Genomic DNA, 24,603 nt, shown 5'->3' with positions numbered 1-24,603 from the left:
GCTAAGTCTGGAGGTGACAAAAGTATGGATGAGGATTTCAGCAGCAGTTGAGCTGAGGCAGGCGTGGGTGTTACAGGAGATGGAAATAGGCAATCTTAGTGATGACATGGACATGTCACTGGGAGTTCACCTCAGCATCAGGTATGACATCCAGGTTGCAAATAGTCTGGTTCACAAGTTGACTTCTAATTTCAATTATTTATTCTTTTCACTGCAGTTAAATATCAAAGAACAAAGAAAATTACAGCACAGGAACAGGCCCTTCGGCCCTCCAAGCCTGCATTGACCATGCTGCCTGACTTAACTAAAACCCCCTACCCTTCCGGGAAACATGTCCCTCTATTACCATTCTATTCATGTATTTATCATCAAGACTCCCCTTAAAAGTCACTATCAAATCCACTTCCATTACCTCCCCCTTGACCTTCTCAACAATAAACACAGTAACCTATTCACCCAGGAAGAAAAATTCTTCAAAGATACAGAAAAGCATTTGAAAGGTGCATCTGAAATCATTAGTATAAAAACATTATGTGTATGTTGAACCCTGAAACAAAATGGAAATGCCTGAAATACCCAGAAAGTCAGGCAACATCTGTGAAGAAAGATCACACTTGTTTAATTTTTATCTTTATTTTGGTGACTATCTGTACTCAAGTTCTGTCACTTAAGGAATATGAGACATTTTTGTCAACATCAGCATCCAGCAGACCTGTCTGAGTACAGGAATTCATTCTGCCCAACAACATGCCTTCACCTTCATCACAAAAGAATGTCTTCATGTAGCAATGTCACTTTTTTATCACTGCTTCCACCAACCAATCTTCGAATCAGCTTGCCAATATAGTGCAACACTATGGGTAGTTTTGCACATCTCAAAGCACAACTGAGACTACCTTAAATTCATTTCTTAAAAGGATCACTGCAGTCAGCAGACTAGATTTTCATTACGAACTCAAGCAAAGTTCTCCGCATCAGCGCAAATTAATTCAAATAAGTAAACACAGTGAAATGAGATGACTTTAGCCCCTCCAACCATTTACATACATGACTTTCAACATAACAAATATGGATTATAGTATTCACTACTTTTACTTCTGGCAAAGATGTTCTATGTAAAATATTGAAAAAGCATTAATTACACATTATTAATTCCTGATCATGCTATCTCCCCCAGCGCAGAATTACCCTCATTTTATTAAAAAAAATTACCATTTACAATAGGTAAGGAATATATCACCAGTTTAAGTATGAAAACATACCTAAGTACAATACTGAATAAGGAGTGCATTATCCACTAACTGCTTACTGGGTTGTGTCCAGTACCTACATTGCTAAACCCCTCTATGAAATAGTAGCTCCCCAATAAAGAACTGCAGAATACCACAATATGAAAAGTTTAGTCCATCAAGTCTGTGCCAGCATTTGCCTCTCACAAAACCATCGCCAAGTTCCTCTCTTCTGCAAATTGGCCAGTTTTTAAGTATGTCTCCTTTTCTCAAGCAACTGTTCCTTTGCTTAAAGGATGCTTTATGAACTCTGTCACAATATACCTACACTTGATATGGCAGAAGGTTTTCTCCCTTCAAACTGCATACAGGAAGCAAAGAATTATGCTTACCTTTGCCACCCATGATCTTTGCTCCTCCCCTCAAAGCACAAGATTCAATGCCAAAGGCACAAGTTGCCATTCCGTTGTCGGCCAGGGCAGGGAGTGTTAACAGGTTATGGAACTGCAAAACACATCACAACTAATCCAGTTCTTGCCCAAAATCCACAAGAACACAAGCTTTCCAACAGAGATCACTGAATAATGATTAGAGGCCTGATTAATTGTCTCCTCTTAGTTTAGGATAGAAAAGTCAATTGTAATTCCTTAATTGTAGAGGTGACCAAAATCAGCTAAATTTATCACTGAACAAGAATCAAACTCTATTAGTGTGGGATAGTAACAAGTGACTTTCAAATCTATTAAAAAAGAATGCTTAAAACGCAAAGATTTGCTGATTAAATGAGAATCACCATAGAGCGGTAAAGAAACATTGCCAAATGTCAAGAACTAACACCTGGGTCAAGTAAAATATAGGTCAGCCACCAGTTTAAGTTGTGGTAGGTGGCCCCCTATTGAACATAATGCACTATCACTAGCGGTCTTTACAGACAGTGTCCACTGGCATTTGCTGCAGCAACTGGCTTAGTTGACAATACAATATCAACACAGCCCAAGAACTGATTTGCAAACTAATGTGACTTTGTCCCACTGACAATTCACCAATAATGAAAGTTGTGGATTTCTTAATATCTACAAAGCCAGAAATAGTTTCAAAAAACGATCTTGCGACAAACAAAATTGCAAATCACAACAACACGCATGTTATGAAACTCAAAAACAATTTGAAGGGAATCCATGAATACAGAGTTGCAACTGGAGGCGACGAAGAACTAAGAGGTGCAGCAAGGAACAGGAATTTAGTAAGTGAACAGGCTGGTGGCTGAAGTTGTGCCATGAAATGGTGAGGGGGGGGGGGGTGCCGTGCAGGAGGAGGAGGAAAACGCATTCAGATTTGGAAAAACAAAAGGCTGCACATTGAGTCACACCGCTGGCAAAATTTACAAGAGTTGGGACAGGCCATGCAGGGAACCCCTATTCGCAATGAGGTAGTGCATTGTGAGAATAACTTGTTGGCGAATTCATGCCTTACGTTATCTGCTCCCAGCCTTCCATTCAGCGTCTTCTTGTGATCCAGATGTACTGGATAAGGTGATAACAGATGTGGGCGCATATTCCATCACTATATACTGCAGTAAATTGATCTTTAAAAATTGGCTGTGCCACACACATTCTTATTATGTGGATTCTCCAAACTCAGTGATTAAAAGCAATCTTTACCCATCTTATTGTTCAGGTCACACAATTAATAATTATAATAGCAATCACAACTAAAATTAAATCAACAGAAAATTCAGTACTGTACTGTGTAATCTTCATTTATCTTCAAAAATATTCTCAATACAGTCCACCACTGTTTACTCAAAGATTTTGTTTGACCTCTCCGCTAGCCAAGGGAAATGAAACTCACCAGCAGCGTCTATGCTGTGGCCTCACAGTGCAGCAGTCTTGTCTGGCTCCCCTGTCCATTTGTAGATAGCTTTACCAACTAGGAAAGTTAATGAACTTCCACTGCAACAATAGGTTCTCACATACTGCAAACTTCAGGTTTCTCACTGTGTTAAATGCGTGTTTACTCTCAATTGATGTATGTTGCACTCAGGAAGCTGTTCTGTCCATGGGCAGAATTCTCCCCAAGTCCCTGCTGGTATGTTTGATGGTGGGCATGGAAGCAAAATATGGCAGCAGGTCTGGAAATCGGTTTCATGCCAGCAGGAATTCACGGCAGGATCTTCCACTGGTACACGCCTTGGCAGGTCAGAAAACCCGCCAGAATTTGGCAGGAACCTCATTTACATTCTGTTAATAGGATGCAGATGAAGGCCCAACCCCAAATGCCAGATTCTCCACGATGCTAGTGTAAAACAAGTTCAGAACAATGCATTGTGGGGATGTTGGGACTCATCTGTAGATTGTCTCCGGAGTCAAGGATGGACACCATCTGCATCCCTGGAACACTACAGCAGATTAGGTGACCTGGAAGGGGTTCCATCTTCCAGCCACAAAATATTTCTGGAGATTTATCTTTCTTTCTCAAGAGATCCACTTTCCAGTCTCCGGTTGCTCCCAGAGACTGTTCTTTATTTTCAGGTGCTCTACTTTGTTTTTTCAATGGTGGATCAGTGACAATGGCATCATTTCAATATGACACTCGCAAACAACAGAAGACAATGTGCCGACCAGGCCTGCCCCACTACTGAATGTGGTGTAAAATACCCAGGTGCATAATTAATAAGATGGGCGTGTTTTCCTGCAGCCATAGCAGGAAACATTCCACATTCCCATCCCCACCATAGCACTTAATCTCAAAATGGAAGAATTCCATCCTATGTCACAATGGCACCGATTCATGCACACATTCAAACACTTTGCAAGATTCCAACCCGCAAGCATTTTCCATATTTCAGTACTATTCATATCTATTTGCTCATCACAGTACACAAAGACTAAGAAAGAAATCAAGATCTCAGCCTGCCTTCTTTTGGTTTAAATGGCCCTCATTTTCATTTCTTGTACCAGGCAACATCATGCTGTGAGGATGTCAGTCTTGGTGCAATAGAAAATATCAACATCACTATCAACGTGCAATGGGGTTACCATTGACCAGAAACTGAATTGGACAGCGATAGAAAGCAAAGTCAGGGGCTGGGAATTCTGCAGAAAGTATCTCGCCTCCTGACTCTCAAAGGCTGTCCATCATCTACAAGGCACAAATCTGGAGTGCAACGGAATACACTCCATCTGCCTGGTGAGTACACTCAAGGAGCTCAACCTCATCCAGGATAAAGCAGCCCCACTTAACTGACACCCATCATTCATTTTCAACATCCATTCACTCCACCACGGACAGTAGCTTCGTCTTGTTGGCAATCCATCACGTTGCAAGCCTAGCCTCTTACCTGATCAGAAAATTGAGCTGTACTCAGTACAATGAGGCTTCCTGATACTTAGAGATTTGACAAATTTCTGGAGATTCAGAAGTGAGGCAAAATAATCAAAATGAAATGAGTTTGCTCAATTTAATGCCCTTAAAATCTACATGAAGCACTTCAGTAACTCTGCAAAGCCCCTTCAACAGAAACTTCCAAACATTCACCTAGAACAACAAGGACAGTAGATGGGAACACCAGCACCTGCAAATTTTCCAAGTCACTCACCATCCCGACTTGGAACCATACTGCCATTTCTGCACTGTTGCTCAGTCAAAATTCTAGAATTCCTTTCCTAACACTTCCTACCATACAATGATAATAGCAGTTTAAGGCAGCAACATAGCACCATCTTCTCTAGGACAGTTAGGGATGGAAATAAATGCTGGCATAGCCAGTTATGTCAATGTCCCTTGAAAGAAAATAATACAGAAAATGGCTAACTAGCACAACTGAAGGATCTACCTTCACCCAATGGAATAGAATCATAATACAGTTCTGGGACAGAAAGAAGCCATTAGATCCTTCATGTCTATGTCAGTTCTCAACAAGTATGACTCAGCTAGTTCTACTGCCCTTCATGGCCCTTCTACCATCGGGAACATTTTCTCCCGACCTCCTGTCTAAACCTCTCATGAATTTGAACATTTCTATTAAAGCTCCTCTCAATTGCTTCCTCCTCACAGACAAGAGCCCCTGCGATCCCTATTTATAAACATAACTGAAGAGCCTCATTCCTGGGAATATTCTCATCAACATTTTCTGCACCATCTCAAAAGCATTTGGGTGGCACGGTAGCACAGTGGTTAGCACTGCTGCTTCACAGCTCCAGGGACCTGGGTTTGATTCTCAGCTTGGGTCACTGTCTGTGTGGGTTTGCACATTCTCCTCATGTCTGCATGGGTTTCCTCCCACAGTCCAAAGATGTGCGGGTTAGGTTGATTAGCCATGTTAAAATTGCCTTTAGTGTCCTGAGACGCATAGGTTAGAGGGATTAGTGGGTATGTAGGGATATGGACCTAGGGCCTGAGTGGGACTGTGGTTGGTGCAGACTTGATGGGCTGAATGGCCTCTTTCTGTACTGTAGGGATTTTCAGTCATTCTAAGTCAAAAGACTTTACATCTTTCCTAAAGTGCGTTGCCCAGAATTCAATGCAATTCTTCCATTGAGGGCAAGCCAGTGCTTTGTAAAGGTTCACCATAACCTGCATGCTTTTGTATTCTACGGAACAGATTTTTGTGAAAACGACAGAAGTGAGATTAAGAAAAATTCGCAACCTCATCTCATTCAGAAGCAACCCCCTGACATTTCAATCCAGCAGCAAAAAGATATTTCTCCTTTTACTGCAAGGTTGCCACAGTTAAATCCATGATGATCAGATTCTCAGGCCCTCAAGCCCCCAGCTCCACCATATACTCCCCTTCATGTCTTCATTCTCCCCCAGCAAAATAGGCCTGGCTAAATCAAACTTTTAGTGGGTTTGACTTGCCCATTCCAGCAATGGAGCCGACAAGGAAGAGAGCACTGTGTGGGCTGGGCTACCTTCACCCTTATCCTATGCCAGTAAAAATTGCCGGAAATGCAGATGGGAAATGTGGAGTCGGGGCCTGCCCTCTAGTTTTAAAGGTGTCCATATTTAGCCCAACTCAGCCAAATTCCAGGCATCTGCCTCTCTTTGTAGAGTCTAGGATCCCATATGCCTTTTAACAGCATTCTCAATCTGTCCTCTCACCTTCAAACATTTGAACACTTTTACTCTGATCGCTCTACGCCTGCACCTGATTTGGAATTGCAGCTTTTAAATTACATTAATTCTCCTTATTCTTACTATGAAAACATATCACATCACACTTTTCTCCCAGTTTCATTTTCCTTGTGTCCACCCACTCCACAAACCTGCCTACGTCCTTTCACTATTCTCCTCACAGTTCACTATACTGCCAGGATTTCTGTCATCAGCAAGATTTGAATTGTGCCTGGTTATAATCCCCAAGGAAAATTGTAGGGTAAAATCACCAAATGACAAAATCACAGATACATCTTTTGTTACCGGGAGAACAAGTACCAAAAATTATTGGCTCCTTTCACGTCAGTGGAACTAAACTTTATAAAAGGAAATTATACGCAAAATGGCAGCCAGTATATTGCACCTTCCCAGGAGACGCATGTGCATTTCTGTTAGTTCTGAGAAACAGTAGCTCTCGAAACCCAAATTTGAAGATTTCACTGAAATGGAACACAATTTGTTGAGGCCTTCTAATAATTATTGGATTGATTTCTAACCGTTTCACCACCATCTTCAATGCCTTGTAAGATCCTTTAATGAGGATAAGTGCCTCCTGTCTTGAGCCGTACAGTGGGGAGCCATTGATGTTTATAATTTCATCGCCAACTTGAAGTTTCTTCGACAAAGCAGCTTTGCCTCCGTCCTCAATCTGAAAATACATTTAAAAACGCGCAAATAAGTCTTACAACTTTCAACAGCAGCTGAATTACACAAGAGTGCAGTCAGTCGTAGCGGAGTAATTTTTAACATGACTTAAGACGACAATTAACACTCAAACAAAAAACATATACTTTAAAAAGTGGTTTACAGATTAAACACAGTGCCTGTTGCTGACTAATACCATTAAGGAAGGTCACAGGTTCAATCTTGAATCTCTACAAAACAGGCAATCCAGCCATTTTCATTCTATGCTGCAGAAGAGTCAATAGAATGAAAACGTTAACTGTTTCTCTCTCCATAGATGCTGCCAGACCTGCTAAGTTTTTCCAGCACTTTGTTTTTATTGTCATATTATCTTCATTAATAATGATGTGCAGATGCCGGCATTAGACTGGGGTGGGCACAGTAAGAAGTCTCACAACACCAGGTTAAAGTCCAACAAGTTTATTTGGAATCACAAGCTTTCAGAGCGCTGCTCCTTCCTCAGGTTCTCTTTAACCTGGTGTTGTAAGGCTTCTTACTGTCTTCATTAATTCATTTCTACATCAGTTACCCATGTGATTTTAATGCTGGTAATTTAGCTAATCCTTGAAAATAATCTGTTCCCTTTCATATTGAGATTATGCTTTGTATTTTTCAGCTTATTCAATATTATTGCTGTTCCTTGCACTTCTTGGTGACTGTGTATCACAAATCCATTTTCAAATTTTCTCCAGTCAATTCAGTAACATTTTATGTGATCACCTTTATGCGCTCTTAAACTCTCTTCCCAGCAGCACAGAGTCTTCATCCTCAGTTTAACACAGTTAAGTGTTAACAGCTAATTTTTATCTGATCTGTCGCACTAACCATTGCTAATTTTCAAGGTGTTAAGGCGAAGCTCCGGCAACTGCTTGAAGTCAGTGTTCCAGCCATCTCCAACTTTGTTATCTCTTTCTTCAAACCTATCACCACATCTGACCTCACTGTTCCAGTTTTCAAATTGCTGAATTTTCACCATCTCAGCTAAAAATCTTCCTTTAACTCCAAATAACCTGCTCTCTAGAAGGGCCATTCCCCATGTTCCGACCGTAATATTGCACATTACTTTGCATGATCCAAAGCTCTTTTTCAGACATCCTTACCGTCATGCTTCCTTTTTCAGTTTGATGATTCAATTCATAAAAACTCATGGAGCCCTTCCAGGTCGCTGGCCTTCTCTCGATCTTAGGACCACCATGGTGGTGGGGTTTGGTGCTCAGTGAATCACTCCTCGGGTATTTTCTCCTTCTCTGGGCTTCTTAACTGTCCAATCACTCTGGGGTTAAAATCTTCATTCTCTATTACCATCCTAAACACAATGGCATTTCTCACAGATACTGCTGGTGCTTTCCTCCCTCAGCCACTGCATAAACAATTTCTCACCTTCAGCAATTTCAATTTCCATCACAATTTTTCATGTTCTCTCTGCTCAGACTTCACTGCCCTCTTGAACTCCCCATCCCATATTCACAGCCAACCCTTTGACCTTCACATCTCACATGGTCACTCTCGGCCATTTCTATCCATTACAGATAAGGCCATTGACGATCACTTTATAATTGCTCTCCACCCACATAACCTTACTTTGCCCCAATCCCATTTCCTTCTTTACCCATCGATGGAAAAAAGCTAAACCTAAAATTAACTTTCTACTGCACTTTCAAAATACCAACTCCGTCCACCATAACATTTCTGCAGCCTCCTCTCCAACCCTCATCTTTGCACCCTAAAGACAGAGGGATACAGCCCTGAATGAATGCAGTGGACAACTAGTTTAGCCATTTATCACCAGATCTGGCTGGATCGCATTAATAAGAAGTCTCACAACACCAGGTTAAAGCCCAACAGGTTTATTTGATAGTTCTGATCACAAACAGGACACATAAAGGCACACACTCAGTTTACAGAATACTGATTAGAGTATGCATCTTTACAGCTAATCAAGTCTTAAAGGTGCAGACAATATGAGTGGAGATAGCATTAAGCATAGGTTAAAGAAATGTATATCGTCTCCAGACGGAACAATAAGTTAGATGTTGCAAGCCCAGGCAAATCATGGGGGTTGCAAATAGTGTGTGACAGGAACCCAAGATCCCGGTTGATGCCACCCTCATGTGTGTGGAACTTGGCTATCAGTCTCTGCTCAGTGACTCTGCGCTGTCACGTGTCGTGAAAGCCGCCTTGGAGAATGCTTAACCAAAGATCAGAGGCCAAATGCCCGTGACCGCTGAAGTGTTCCCCAACAAGAGAACAGTCTTCCCTGGTGATTGTCGAGCGGTGTTCATTCATCCATTGTCGTAGCGTCTGCCTGGTCTCCCCATGCCTTTATTGATATCCTTCCCCGCAGCGTATCAGGTTGGCCGAGTTGCAAGAGTATGTACTGTGTACCTGGTGATGGCGTTCTCACGTGAGATGATGGCATCTCTGTCGATGATCTGGCATGTCTTGCAGAGGCTGCTGTGGCAGAGTTGTGTGGTGTCATGGTCACTGTTCTCCTGAAGGCTTGGTAGTTTGTTGCGGACAATGCTCTGTTTGAGGTTGTGCGGTTGTTTGAAGGCAAGAAGTGGGGATGTGGGGATGGCCTTGGTGAGATGTTTGTCTTCATCAATGACACATTGAAGACTCCAGAGAAGATTTCATAGCTTCTCCGCTCCAGGGAAGTTGTGATCAGAACTCTCCACTCACCTGTTGAAGGAGCACCGCTCCGGAAGTTATTGGCGTTTGCTATTAAATAAACCTGTTGGACTTTAACCTGGTGTTGTCAGACTTCTTACTGTGTTTACCCCAGTCCAAACCCGGCATCTCCACATCTGGGTCACATTAAGCAGCATCAAGCCCTGACCTCAGCTGTTGAATCTGAACACTATTCCTGAATCATCCTGGAACAAGGAAAATCCCAAGCTTCTCTTCCCTATTCTGCAAACCCATCTTAAACTCCTTTTCGTCCCTGTTTCCTCCAACTTCACCCCCCTCAATAAGTATGAAAAGCTCCTGGTGTTATTTATCACTAAGACTGGGAATGTCCAATCAACCATCTCTGCCCACCAGCTCCCTGCACTCACATATTTCTCTAGTTCACCTCCCATCTTTCCTCATGCCTCTCAAAGCTCATACTGCCTTTAACAACCATCTACTGTTCCCTCAGCCCTATTCCTCATCTTCTTTTTCCAAAGTCTCAGAAATATGGTTGGTTCCCAAATTTGTTTCAATCTTCCCGGGAAATCCAATATTTGAATCCTTCCAATCAGGTTTCCACCCCTGCCACAGTACAGGATGGATGGCTTTTATCAAAGTTACAAATGACACCTTACATAACTGCGGCAATGGAAAACTATTTCTCCTCCTAGGCCTGTCTGCAACCTTTCACATGGTTGGTTACACCATCCTCCTCTCCACCTCTGCTGTTGTTAAAGTTGCCATGGTCCCAGATGACCACAGGCTGCTCTCCCCTTTGAGAGGGAGAGTTGACTGGTGGTGATTTTAAAGGAGCATCACCATGCTTTGGGCAAGAGGCAAGATTGAGAAGGCAGGGCCTTCATAATTAACCTCAGCCAGTATGGAAATTGAACCTGTGTTATTGGCTGATGATGCTGCCGAGCGGCAATACGTAGATGAAAAAAATGGGACAAATAAATGTCTTTAGGGGACATCAGAGCTAATGGTAGGGGGGTGGGAAGAAAAATAATTGTGAGGAGGTCTCTGGCTATGATTAGATGGTTGAGAAGGAATCAAGTAATTGCAGTCCCATGCAGCTGAACAACACCTTTATGCAGAAAGGCAATGAGGTACAATGCCTGTTGCCTAAGAGGGCAGTGGAAGTGGAGAAGATCAATGATTTCAAAGGGAAATTGGATGGGTACTTGAAGGAAAAAAGCTTGCAAGGCCTCAGGGGTAGATCAGATTATTCGAGACAGCCAGAAATGGCTTGTAGAACCAATAGCATCCTTCTGTTCCATAATCCTACGATCAGACATTATTTCATAGATTATCATTTTCCAGAAACCTTTGTCTCCCAATTGCCTCCAATTTCACAGTTGCCCCCAGTCAATCGCATTCTCTCTCTCTCCCAAATCCACCTCCTGTGCTAACCGTTCCCTATAATTTGTCAACTTGCATTTATCAATATTCCAACAAAAATATCTTCCTGTACCCTAACTACCTCCGTTTGTTATAATTTTCACTTCTGCACTAGATATTCAAATGCAACATCAGTGAGCAGTCGTGAGTGGACCTTGTGCTTCCAATACGCACAAGTTTACCTGCACTGCCTAATATAATTCTGCCTGCATGAATGAACAGCATCATGTTTAGAAGTGAATATTTAGTGTAAATAAATAAGTGTATTTAGTGTAAAAAAAATGAAAATTGATAAAGCATGTCCTACTATCACTGCAGTGAAGTTCACTTAGTAGCAATTCTCAAAATTCAGTTAGTACTATGAAGAGATCTCACCTTCCATCTAACTACCAGTTCAGGTTTCATTTAACTGTGTTTAACTTGTCTCAGCTAGATACGAAGCTAAAGGTACAAATTCTAACTTTCTCTCAACTCTTTTACCTGAAGACTGGCCACTGACACTGCCAGCGAAACTGATCATAATCCTCCTAAACTGATTATATTCCTGGAAGCTAACCTCTGTTGTGGTCACATGAACCAAGTCATTCAAACACATTATGACAATACCAACTTTGTCTAAAGCTAATACAGATAATGGTTTTAATTGTTAATTGTAAGAAATTAGTGCGACTCAATGTGGCTGAAAGCAACAGAACCATAACTGCCAATGATAAATAAGCATTTATAGTAATGGTGTCAGACAGAATAACTATGCAACTGAACAACATTCCTCCCCGACTCCCTGATCTGGGTTACACACCCTTGTTCTAGACTGACTCAGCTTCCCACCTCGACACTCCATAGGGGCCAGGGGACGCCCCCTTAAAGAGACCATTCTACCACATTAACCCATCTTTCTTCACTAAACTTTCAGACTCTGCAGCTTTGATTTCCTTAACCATTTGTTGTCCAGCTGTGGTGACAATGCTGGATTCTATGAGTGAACAATCCTTGAAAATACAATCAAGACACATAGCATTTCCAAAGACAAGCAGCAGCACCCAACCAAGGGATAGCATTCTGAATCATCTGTTGTATATATTTTGCTTCAATTTAATTGAATTATTTTTATCCATGACATTCAGGTTAAAAACTTAACAATGCTCTGCACTCCACTGATATATTGACTTTAAGAACACAACACTCATCAAAACAAAAATACGAACATTAAATAATAAGGAAAAGGCAAAAGAGACAAGCTGGTGAATAGCCTGTACAATCACTGGTGCAAAAAATATTAGTTAAAAAGAGTGACTATTAATCCTACAACAAGCACACTAGTCTTGTTCATGGCTTACTTATGGATAGAAGTTCTTGATTATGAGAAATGTCTATGATAACTGCATTTTGTTTGGATACTACTGTTTCTCAACATGGTGCAGTGATGGGGGCAAGTCCATTAAAAATTTTTGCTAAGAGTAAGAAGATTGGGATAAATATATTTCTGCATAGAATTATGTAAGGATGAAATGTTTTGCAACATGAATGACTGAATCAGAGTTTATTGCAATCTGTATGGGAAAAAAAATAGGTAAAATTTGAAGTATGGGAAGGTACAAGATTATGAGAATGTGATTCCCTGGGATTGGTTTGAGATTGCGCAGTACACAGCTGACATAAATGCATGGGATGATTTTCTCCTGTGATAACCATTTTGGTTCTCTTCTTTAAACTTTCATGGGACCCAGGGGTTGCTCCCAGATCAGCATTTTTAATTGTCTATCCCTACTTGCCCTGGAGGCAGGCCCTCACAGAGATCCAGAAAGGTCCAGGCCCCTTTTCAGGCCCTGAGTCATAATAAAAAAATAAAAAAATGAAGATACATGAACACAAAATAAGGCACCCAAAAAAAAGGGCAATTTGATTTTTTTTAATTTAAAAAAATACTTTTCTCAGCTTTTTCTGTGTAAATGCATTGATTATTGAAAAACCATTTTGTGCAATGTCACTGTTGATACTAAATATGGACAGACCATTCAAACGCTTTTGTCCCATGGCTGAATGGTTATAGCTCTTTACCTGCTTCAACACATTGAAAGCGTGTTCACCTGAAGCCACTGTTGCAGGAAAACTGACCGTGATATTAGGAAACACTCCAGAGTTCAAGTATTTCTTAAAATAATTTTTTTGACTTAGGCCTTCTATGCTGAAAAACAATCCATAATAAAAATTCGCTGAGAGCAAATAATATGACAACTTCAACCATGTTCTAGGCCTGCTGCATATTTTCAAACTCCTTCAGGTGCCAGTAGGATAGGCTATGCAGACATTGCCTGATTCACAAAATGGAACAGCAAATTGTCTTTTCCTCTATCATTTCCTTATGTGCATATAGAGTTATACAGGTTTACAGCATGGAAACAGGTCCTTCAGCCCAACTTGTACATGCCTCTACTACTACTTCTGGCAGCTTGTTCCAGACACTCACCACTATCTGTGAAGAAATTGCCCCTCTGGACCCTTTTGTACCCCTCCCCACTCACCTAAAACCTATGCTTTCTAGTTTTAGACTCCCCCACCTTTGGGAAAAGATGTTGACTATTTAACCGATCTATGCCCCTCATTACTTTGTAGGCCTCTATAAAATCGCTCCAATGCCCCAGAGAAAAGTGTCCCAATCCATCCAGTCTCTCCTTATAACTCAAACCAGAGTCTCGATAGCATCCTAATAGTTTTTTTCCACATTCTTTCTAGGTTAATAATATCCTCTCTATAACAATATATAATATACAGTATTCCAAATGCAGCCTTACAATGTCCAGTACAACTTCAACAAGGCATCCCAACTCCTCTATTCAATGAAAGAATGACTTCTTCACCACTCTTTCCACCTGTGACTCCATGTTCAATGGGCTATGAACCTGTACCCCTAGATCTCTTTTTTCTGTAACTCTTCCCAACACCCTACCATTAACTGAATAAGTCCTACCCTGGTTTGATCTACCAAAAATGCATCACCTCACATTTATCTAAATTAAATCCATCTGCTATTCATCAGCCCATTTGCTCAACTGATCAACAAACAAGTTACAAAACTTAGCAATTGCCAAAAAGAGTGTCTAAATAGAGGCTCTCTTTGAGCTTGAGGCTCAGGCCAAATAGCCCTCCTGAGCCCTCCCTCTGATTGGCCTTGCCTTGAGAAAATGGTGGCCTTCTTGAACCGCTGCACTGTTGTTGGTACACCAACAGTTCTGTTAGGGAGGGAGCTCCGGTGTTTTGACCCTGTGAGGGTGAAGGAAGAGTGATATAGGTCTACATCATGATGGTCAGTGGCTTGGAAGAGAACTTCCAGGTGATGGCATTTCCAACCCTCTATTGTCCTTCTGGGTCATAGAGGCCATGAGTTTGGAAGTTGCTGTTGAGGGAGCCTTGGTCAATTGCTGCAGTGCATCCTGCAGATGATGCACACTGATGCCACTGTGCATCAGAGATGCAGCTACTGGATGTTAGAGGTGGATAAGGTGCCATCAGGAAGGTTGTTTTGCCTCAGATGATGTTGATCATCTTGAATGTTGTTGGAGACACACTCCTCCAGTTAAGTGGAGATTATTCCATCATACTCCTGACTTGTGCCCTGGGGATGACGGACAGGGTCTTCAGCATTATTGCTGGAATGTTATCTATAGCCTTTGCAGTATCTAGTGCCTTCAATCATTTAAAAGCGTGGCTGGCATAGCGGCACAATGGTTAGCACTGCTGCCTCACAGCGCCAGGGACCTGAGTTCAATTCCAGTCCTCGGGTGACTGTCTGCAAAGTTTGCACGTTCTCCCCATGTCGGCATGGGTTTTCTCTGGGTGCTCCGGTTTCCTCCCACAGTCTAAAGATGTGCAGGTTAGGTTGATTGGCAATGATAAACTACCCCAGCATCAGGGGGTCTAGGAGGGTAAATATATGGGGTTATAGGGATGAGACCTAGGACAGATTTTTCTCTTTTAATTCAGAGGTTTTAAGTCGGTCTGCTTGTCCAACGAGGGGCATACACGCAGTGGGTTGTACTAGGGCTGCTCTTGGATGTTTGAGAGTAGCCTAGTGCTTCATGTAGTTAGCGTGCGCTTAAACTGGACCAGACGCTGGGCAACACGACAGCTCAGTGACTATCATTGTTTGCTGTGCAGGCACATGGATTTGGGCCAGTGTCTGTGGGAGTTTGCACATTCTCCCCGTGCTTGCGTGGGTTTTCTCCGGGTGCTCCGGTTTCCTCCCACACCCCAAAGATGTGCTATTAGGCTGATTGAAGGTAATAAATTGTCCCTAAATTAGTTTCCCTCAATGTGGAATGCCATAATCATAGATAAGGGTCATGGGTGGAGGGAGGACTGGTAATGTTAAAATGGCGGCGCGGGCTCGTTGGGCCGAAGGACCTGCTTCCCCGGCTGTTTTTTTTTGATCTTTGGATTGTCGTCAGTACACACTCAATGGGCTAAATGGTCTCCTTCTGCACTGTAGATTCTATAATTTCTTGACATCATTTAGAGTGAATCAAGTTTGCTGAAGACTGGCATCTGTGATGCTGGGGTCCTCCGGAGGAAGCAGAGATCCATTTTTATTACTATTCAACGTTTCTATGCCGGTTTATAGAACTGTGTTGCTTGCTACACTATTTCAAGGACCAAAGATCATCTTTCAGCAAGTTGAATACCCTCCAGCAGCAGTTGATGTTTGTTTCAGCGTGCATCCCTGAGAACAGCCCATGGAGCAGAGTCCTGTATGACAGTGCTGCCTGGGATGAGTCATGACAAATATCACTGTATGTTGTACAACACCTTCTTTGCTAGGGAAAATTCCACAAGGTGTGCGCAACTGTCTCTTTCCTCCGCAACCACTTTGAGGGCAACATGCAGTGGCTCAGAGTCTTCAAACGTACGTGAAGGATATAATGGCAGTGCCCTTCTCACCATCAGCCAAGCTAGGTCTTGGTGCTTGTTTGAAAATTCTGGTACTGAGGCATTCAGCCAAACGACTGACAGTCTGCTCAGGAAATCATCTGACAGGATCCACCATCTCCTTTCCCACAGGGCTCGAGGACATTGAATGAAGACCACTGCTTGATCGCTTTGTGGTCAAAAGTGTTTTTCTGAAATAGTTTTTCCACGAGGGACAGCTGACACAGTATGGCCCAATTGCTTGGAACATTCTGCTGCAGGATGACCAGGCCAATCCTTCCAAACAGTGGCGAACCTCAGCACGTAGTGACACTTGGTGTTCGTGGATCAAAGATATACGCACAGCTGGATTCAGTCACACACAAATGCAGCCTTTAGGACGAGAGTGGCATTGGGGACATTTCTTCCTCCCTTGTCTAGAGATTTGTGCATAGTGCTCTTTGGACATGATCCATTTTGGATATCTAAATGAAGTTGGTGGCTTCTGCAGCACAGGCTCAGGGTATGGGCCAGACCTATAACACATGTGCTGAGGGGCACACTCAAGCTTGGGGCAGCCACCACCAAGGTGCAACGGGGAAAGGCCACTATATAAGACCTTTCAACCAATGTACACTAAGGGGCTGATAACTGTAAAACTCCTATGGTTTAATACCAAGCGTACGTAACTGTATTGAAGCACCTCTGAGTGCAACATGACTGATGTATATAGTTTGTAAGGATTTGACTGTCTGTAATGAAAGCAACAAAATAAATGCAATGTTCTCTTTACTGAACTGAAACACCCCAAGAGTGCAGCTTGATCTGTACAGAAAATGTAAACAGCATTGCACTTTACTACGATAACACTTAAATGTTTTGTACTGTGTCTTTGGCTAAGATCAAGTGTAGGATCAAGCCTGAGATCAGGTGTAAGCTTGGATCTAGTATGTCTCTCTTATAGTGACCATGAATTGGATTCAATTTGAATTGATCTTTGGAGCAAATAAGGAGATAGCTTAAGGGCTTGCCCTGTTCACTCTGCTCATTGGCTGTGTAACTTTGAGGAAGGAATAACATAAAAACAACACTGGACAGGGATCTGCATTTATCCATTTCAAATTGACATGGAATTCTATCATGTTGTGATTACTGTAACCAAGCGGTTACTTTACAATGAGACATTTGGTTAATCCTGTCTCATCGCACATTACCAGTCTAGGATAGCCTGCCCTCTGGTTGGCTCTAGAACATGCTGGTCTAAAATTGCCCTGAAAACACTGTGAGCTCACCTTCCAGGCCAATCTGATTATCTCAATCTGCAAGTAGTCTAAAGTTATCCATAATTATTGCAGTACCTTTCTTACACACTCAATATATTTCTTCCTGTATATTCTGCTCTACTGTACAACTACTATTCAGGAGCCTGTAGACTATTCCCCAAGTGACTTCTTCATGTGTACCCAAATTGATTCTACATCTTGCTCTTTCAAGCTAAGGCCTTTTCTCAGCACTCAACAAATGCCACCCTTAATTAACAGAGCTACTCCATCATCTTTTCTAGCTTCCTGTTGGTCCAATATGTCAAAAACTCTTCAACATTCAGGTCCCAGCCTTTATCACCTACAATGACAGGGGCAGCAGACACACGGGATCATCACCATCTTTAACTTTCTCTCCAAACCACATATGAATCATAGAAAGAGACAATTTGGCCCATCAAGTCTGCACCTATCACAATCACACCCAGGTCCCATTCCCACTCTGCCAATCTCCCAAGACTAGGGTTAACTGAGCACAGCCAATCAACCTAATCTGTACACCTTTGGACTATGGGAAGAAACTGGAGCACCCGGAGGAAACCCATGCAGACACAGGGAGAACGTGCAAACTCCACACAGATAATAATTCGAAGCTCGAAGTAAACCTGGTCCCTGGTGCTGTGTGCCTAATCACTGTGCCACAACGCCGCCCTTGACTTGGAAATATAATGAATGACTCACTATCGCTGGGTCAAAATCCCAGACCTCCTGCCCTAACAGCACCATGGGTGTGCCTACACCAAATGAATTTCAGCAGTTTTAGGTGGTGGTGGCTCACTGCAACCTTCTCAAGGGCAATTGGGGATGGACAGCAAATGCTGACTTTGTCAGTGACACTCACATTCCAGGAAAAAAACGTTAAAAATTGAACAGATGCAATTAGCTAAATAGAGGGTTACCAAAGGGGCCTGTTAAGCAAATATCCATCCTATACTTTTACCCACCAGTAACAAGCCAGGGTGATAGAATAATAATAATTAGATTAAATGACTTCTGCAAGATGGGATTTACAGTTAGAGTAGCAGTCATAATTAGCTATTCCATAAATCCATGCACGTCAGTATTCCAAATGGCTCATAATCCTTGCATTTTTTACTCTATTAAGCGTGCAAATTCTTGTGTGTAACATTAACACCATTTCCTAAAAAAAGCATGTTTTGGCCAGAGGTTGCATTATTTCACCTCACAAAGGAAGCTTTTATGTTTCTTTTTTTGAAGACTTCACTGAGGCGCCTGAAAGTGGCTTTGCTCAACAGCTAACATTTCAAAGGTATTTGGCTTAGTGAAACACATGATATGAGATTCTTCCAAAACATTGAAAAACAAAATCAGGATCAGCCTATTTAATTTTATAAGTAACTAGTCAATCTCCCATGGCACTGCCCAGGATGGTGGTGGGGGTGGATATGTGAAGGGTGCAGTGGAATGGTCAAAGCTCAAGTTTTTCAGTGAAGCCACAGGTATAAATGTAAAAGGGGGCACAAATACAAATCAGCCTGCATTTTAAAATCCCATATTATGTCCTTATTTTATGCAAGACAATCCATGGATAAATGCAATCAGGTTATAATAAACATAATTTATATAAAAGATCTTGAATTCAAAAATAAGAATTTTCGGCTACTCTGGGAATAAATGACAAAAAACAAAGAAAACAAGAAAGCTCTCCAAAATCTTGTTCACTTGCAAACACGATCCTCATCATCCACAGTCTTGACATGTCAGCTGAGACTGAAACTGAGCTCATGTGTGAAGACATTTTACACCTCCTCTCATATTTTACCATCCGTCCTTACTAAATGTTCCAGCATCACACCTTCGTTTTCCCTCCTGCATTCCTCTAGTCACTATACCAGAGGCCATCTGTAAGAGGTAAGTAAACTGACATCTGGTTTGAGGCACTAGAGCTCTGAAACCTGGTTGAAAGCCTGGGTTTGTTTACTTTTGGACAAGAGCAGGTTCAGAGGGAATTGCATTCAACAGAACAAAATGACTGAACTCCAGCAGTATTACAGTTTGTCACAACTTTACAAATAAGCTCAAGCTTAGATGAAGGAACATAGGCAGATTCATGAGGGTAACAAACATGTTATCAAAGAGTCATGAATGAAACCCAGCACATCATCAAACCAGCCTCCCATCCATTGACTCTGTCTACGCTTCACAGCATCTTGGAAAAGCAGCCAGCTTAACCAAGGACCCCACGCACTCCGGACATTCTCTCTTCTACTTTCTTCCAGTGGGAAAAAGATGCAAAAGTCTGAGGTGTCGTACCAACCAACTCAAGAACTGCTTCTTTCCTGCTGCCAGACTTTTAAAAGGATCCATCTTACATTAAGTTGATCTTCCTGTACAGCCCAGCTGTGACTGTAACACTACATTCTACAATCCTTTCTTTCTTCTGTACAGACAGTATGCTTTGTTTGTATAAGGCACAAGAAATAATACTTTTCACTGTATACAAATACATGTGATAACAATAAATCAAGTCAAATGTTGGACATTTATCCAGGGAGGCAGAGAGTGAGATTAGGAGATTTTTGTTTAGCCCAGCCAGACAAATTGCAAACATTTTTCTGGTCCTGTCTTTCTCATCTATATTGATTTAAATATTGTAATCCAAGTCTATGAAAAAAGTGTAAGAGGTCTTTAGCAAATAACCTGCTTATAGTTTCACCCACAAGTATACCCCATCTGCTTACACTATGCCTACTAATCCAAAAGGGTATTTCAACACTGTGATTTTCCAGTATTTATCTGGAAGCCTCATATATTTTTGGAAAGAAAAACAAAGGAGTGGAAATTAGCAAAGACTGCAGCTGATAACAGGCAGTTTCAGACCAACAACAAATCTAGTTGTTAAACTGCCACTGGACCTAGTACCAAGCTATCCTGCAATAACACCCATACAATACCTGATCTTATCACTAAAGGGTTTTTATCTTTGGAAGTTTTGCGGATCCTCAATCATGTATAACAGCACGAGGTTAGTAAAAACTCAAGTCAATTCCCAATTTCTCAATTCACAAATTAAGTGTAATCTGGTGAAACTGTTGAGTTGATCTTTCACTGCTATCAGCTTTGCTTTTTAAAAGAATGATTCATTAGTTGTCATCTAAACAACAAAGTACAACAATATTCATTTGTCCATTATCCAAAGACAGAGGATATAGGTGGGTGGGTGCCAATGCAAGGAAGCAAATTACAGTGTATTACGTTCATCCTGGGTGGTTTTATTTAATCAAATTTTTTTTATTCACGCATGGGATATGGGCATCAATGGCATTTATTTCTCATCTCAAATTGCCCTTGAACTTGATTGGCCATTTCATAGGGCATTTTTAAGAGTCAGCCACATTACTGTAGATCTAGAGTTACACGTAGGCCAGACTTGGTAAGAATGGCAGATTTCCCCCCCTAAATGACATTAGTGAATCAGGTGGCATTTTCATGACAATCAATAATGGTATCATTAGACTTTTAATTCCATATTTTCATTGAATTACCCTGGGTCTCTGGATCACTATTCCAGTGGCAATTCCATCGCTTCCCCTGAATAAGTCACTTCATTTTACAAAGTGAGAAAACAATTCACACCATGTTTCAACCCCTATGCTGCTTCTAATTTATCACGCTACTTCTCCAACATCCTACTCCTGCTCTTAGTTCTTATGTTATCTGCACCGACATGCGAGGAACACCTGAACTCCCACCCAATCCTATCGACCAGCACTTGGCCCATAGCCTTGAATGTTATCATGTGCCAAGTGTTCATCCAGGTACTTCTTAAAGGATGTGAGGCAACCCACCTCTACCATTATCCAGGCAGCTATTTCCAACTCATAACGCTGCCCATTTCCACTCCCATCTCATTCTTTCTGCTACTAAAATCAATCATTTCTTTGTTACCTCCAGACCCAACTCTTCCAAGGCTCTCTTAGCCAGTCTCCCATCTTCCTTCTCCGCACTTAAGCTCATTCAAAGCTCTGCTGCCCATTTCCTAACTTGCAGTAAGTTCCACTCACCAATCACTCTGTGCCTGCTGACTTATGGGTGGAGAGGGACTCAATGTTAAAATGGTGGCATGGGCTCGTTGGGCCGAAGGGCCTGTTTTGTTCTTTTCTTTATACTGGTTCACAGTCCAGCACAGCCGAAAGTTTTAAAACTCTCATCCTTAGTTTCAAATCCCTCCTTGCCCCTCCCCATCTCTGTCATCTCTTCAGTCACAGAACCCTCTGAACTTGAACCTAAACAGTGGCACAGACAGGTAATCTAGGTAGACTCACAGTCGAAGTGGTGAAGAAGGCATTTGGTATGCTTGCCTTTATAGGACGGTGTATAGAGTATAAAAGCTGGGGCCTGATGTTGCAGCTGTATAGAACGCTGGTTAGGCCACATTTGGAGTACTGCATCCAATTCTGGTCGCCGCACTACCAGAAGGATGTGGAGGCTTTAGAGTGCAAAGAAGGTTTACCAGGATGTTGCCTGGTATGGAAGGTCTTAGCTATGAGGAGAGATTGGGTAGACTGGGGTTGTTCTCCCTGGAAAGACGGAGAATGAGGGGAGGCCTAATAGAGGTGTACAAAATTATGAAGGGTATAGATAGGGTGAACAGTGGGAAGCTTTTTCCCAGGTCGGAGGTGACGATCATGAAGGGTCACAGGCTCAAGGTGAGAGGGGCGAGGTATAACTCCAATATCAGAGGGACTTTTTTTTTTTAAACGCAGAGGGTGGTGGGAGCCTGGAATGCACTGCCAAGTAGGGTGGTGGAGGTGGACATGCTGGCATCGTTTAAGAAGTACCTGGATAGTCACATAAGCAGCCTGGAAATGGAAGGATCCAAACGAATGGTCTAGTTGGACCAATGCGCAGCACAGGTTTGGAGGGCTGAAGGGCCTGTTTCCTGTGCTGTACTGTTCTTTGTTTGTTTGTTCTTTGAAAGCTCAGCTCAGAAGCATACAGGACACGGAGCCTGCAAATATGCCAACTGATTCTCAACAGTCACAGGGAGAACTGTGAAGCCAGAAGCTAGTGAATGAAAGTGGATGCTTGGGCCAAAGACATTTCTTCCCTATACTTCATTGAAGGAAAATTCTGCACACCCACTATTGGATGTTGGACTTGCTGCATGACAAATCTGGGGCAACTGAGGGGTGAGCAGAGGTGGTGTGTTAGGATTGGTTGCCGTCGTGTACATGCAGCCAGTTAATCCCTACTCTTCCATAACCCCTTCCCCTGTTCCCCTCAACCCCACAATCAAATCAAAACGTTAGTTGCAAGCACTCAGAAAGAAGTAGTTGCAGCATTGAAATTGGACAGAGGAAAGCAGAGCACAAGATCACTAAACCATGTGCCTCTGTTCTGAAACACCACTCCGCGCTGAACCTCTCTTCCCTCCCAAAAAACACCAAGTTACCTCTTCTACAACAACTGTTGGCTCACATTAAAAATAGGAGGCTCCCAAGCATTCTAAGTTGGCCTTTCTCTACACTCTAGCTACGACTGTAACATTACATTTTGCACTTTCTCGTTTCCTTCTCAATGAACGATTTGCTGTCTGTATAGAGCACAAGAAACAATATTTTTCGCTATGTTAATGTGTGTTACAATAATAAATCAAATCAAATTCCTTCCCTCAACAAAATATCAGTGGTTTCTCTTGAACTCGAGATGATGGGTGAATAATCTTACCTAAGTCACTGAATTTATTCAGAGCAGTGTTAAGCAGATTTCTTGGTAGACACTGAAATCAAGGGGGGGGGGGGGTGGAACTGAGACCACAACCAATTTAACCATGATCTTAAATGATTGGCGGAGGATCGACGGGCCGATTGGCAATTTCCATGGCTTCCCACCCGCCCACAAAAGTAAAGACTTTTCTTGGTCTGGCGACAACTATTAAAAGGATTGTAATGGCTCACTGCTGTTCAGTTGAAATCAGTACACTGGAGAAATTGAACCTAGGACCGTGCATTTCTGTACGGGGGGGGGGGGGGGGGAGGAGGAGAGAGAGAGACGGGTTAATCAGCAACAATGCAGTAAAACAAAAGGCATAAATACTAAAAGTTGAATTGCGTATATTCCTCGCCACAAGTAAAGCAACATCGTGACAACTTCTTTTGAACTACAGTGTACCGTTGGATACTTTATCGGCTCCATACAGATCCCCGTGCACTTTCTCCAGTAGAGAGTGAGTACAGGCTAGGGGCGAGTTTCGCTGGTGGAGAGGACTGTTAATCATTTACCCAAATAATACATCAACCCTCCGTTCCTGCCGGTGCCTCTCTGTTCCCTGCGCTCCAAAACAAACCTTTCCACTGCCCGCGGGGCACTAAACACCAAACCCAAGGTGGAATTAAAACAAGCTCCCTGCAATAGCCCCAGCACAGCTATTTTAAAATGCAAAGTTAAAATAATGGGAACTATGTCCTTCAAATGCCACAGTGCCCTCAGAAAAAAAAAGTTTATTAGAGAAAAAATATCTTCTAGCCTGAGAATTTTTTTTTAATTCTTCCCACCACATCCTTCATAAGTAACTTTTTGCCAGAATTAAGTTTGTTTTCAATGTTATTTAAACTGCATTTCCCAAATTCCCTTCCAATTGCAAACAATTGTTGGGAAGAAACGAATACACGCTGATCATTTAAGACCCTAATTACTTATGCACACCACATTTCGATTTGAAATTTAAAATAAAAACTTTTGGGATTTTTCCTCTGCTTTGAAATGGGTCATTGATCAAAACACAAGCAAACAATGAAGGAGCCAACTTTTTTCTATGCAGCGATAATGGACACTTTCGAGGGGGAGGGGGTGCATTAGTTTCCTAATTTTTTTACCTTTGAGATAGTGAGGGTCTCTCCATGTTCCAGCCCCCCTTTGAGGGTGAAGCCCCATGGAGCTCCTCCTTGCAACTGCACATGAATGTGCTGGTAGATGCTGGCTGTCTCTCTGCTGCTCTCCATAATCTCCTCTGATTACTCGCAGTTCCATCACATTCCCATTGATATTTTTTCTTCTTCCCACTAACTGCTACAGTACATCCATTACGGAAATGACATTGACTTGCATCTCCCCCAACACAACCGCCGCCGCTCCCCTCCCCAACCGCCTCCTCTTAGATTGACATCCAGCCCCGCCAATCACCTCTCCCCGCAAAATATGAGCACCAAACCAACGCAGCGCAAGGGCGGGACTTGGGAATTTGGGATTTCACTGTTACTTATTGGGAAGTT

At 42.3% G+C, this 24,603-nt stretch overlaps 1 protein-coding gene across 1 annotated transcript in view; it reads right to left on the bottom strand.

The window, feature by feature from the left end:
- LOC145342213 (uncharacterized) overlaps positions 1-24,400 on the bottom strand; it is a 125,361-nt gene extending 100,961 nt beyond the window's left edge. Inside the window, exons 1-2 of the mRNA XM_080187573.1 lie at positions 24,208-24,400; positions 6,884-7,035 (exon numbers count right to left, since the gene is read on the bottom strand). Coding sequence (XP_080043699.1) covers positions 6,884-7,035; positions 24,208-24,333 — 278 coding nt within the window. The 5' untranslated portion in view covers positions 24,334-24,400. The remainder of the gene's footprint in view (positions 1-6,883; positions 7,036-24,207) is intronic.
- Between the last annotated feature and the right edge of the window lie 203 nt (positions 24,401-24,603).

The sequence above is a fragment of the Carcharhinus amblyrhynchos genome, chromosome 4 (genome assembly GCF_965287045.1).
Source record: "Carcharhinus amblyrhynchos chromosome 4, sCarAmb.v2.hapA, whole genome shotgun sequence".
Classification (NCBI taxonomy): Eukaryota; Metazoa; Chordata; class Chondrichthyes; order Carcharhiniformes; family Carcharhinidae; genus Carcharhinus; species Carcharhinus amblyrhynchos.
This window is presented reverse-complemented; position numbering and strand designations above follow the sequence as displayed.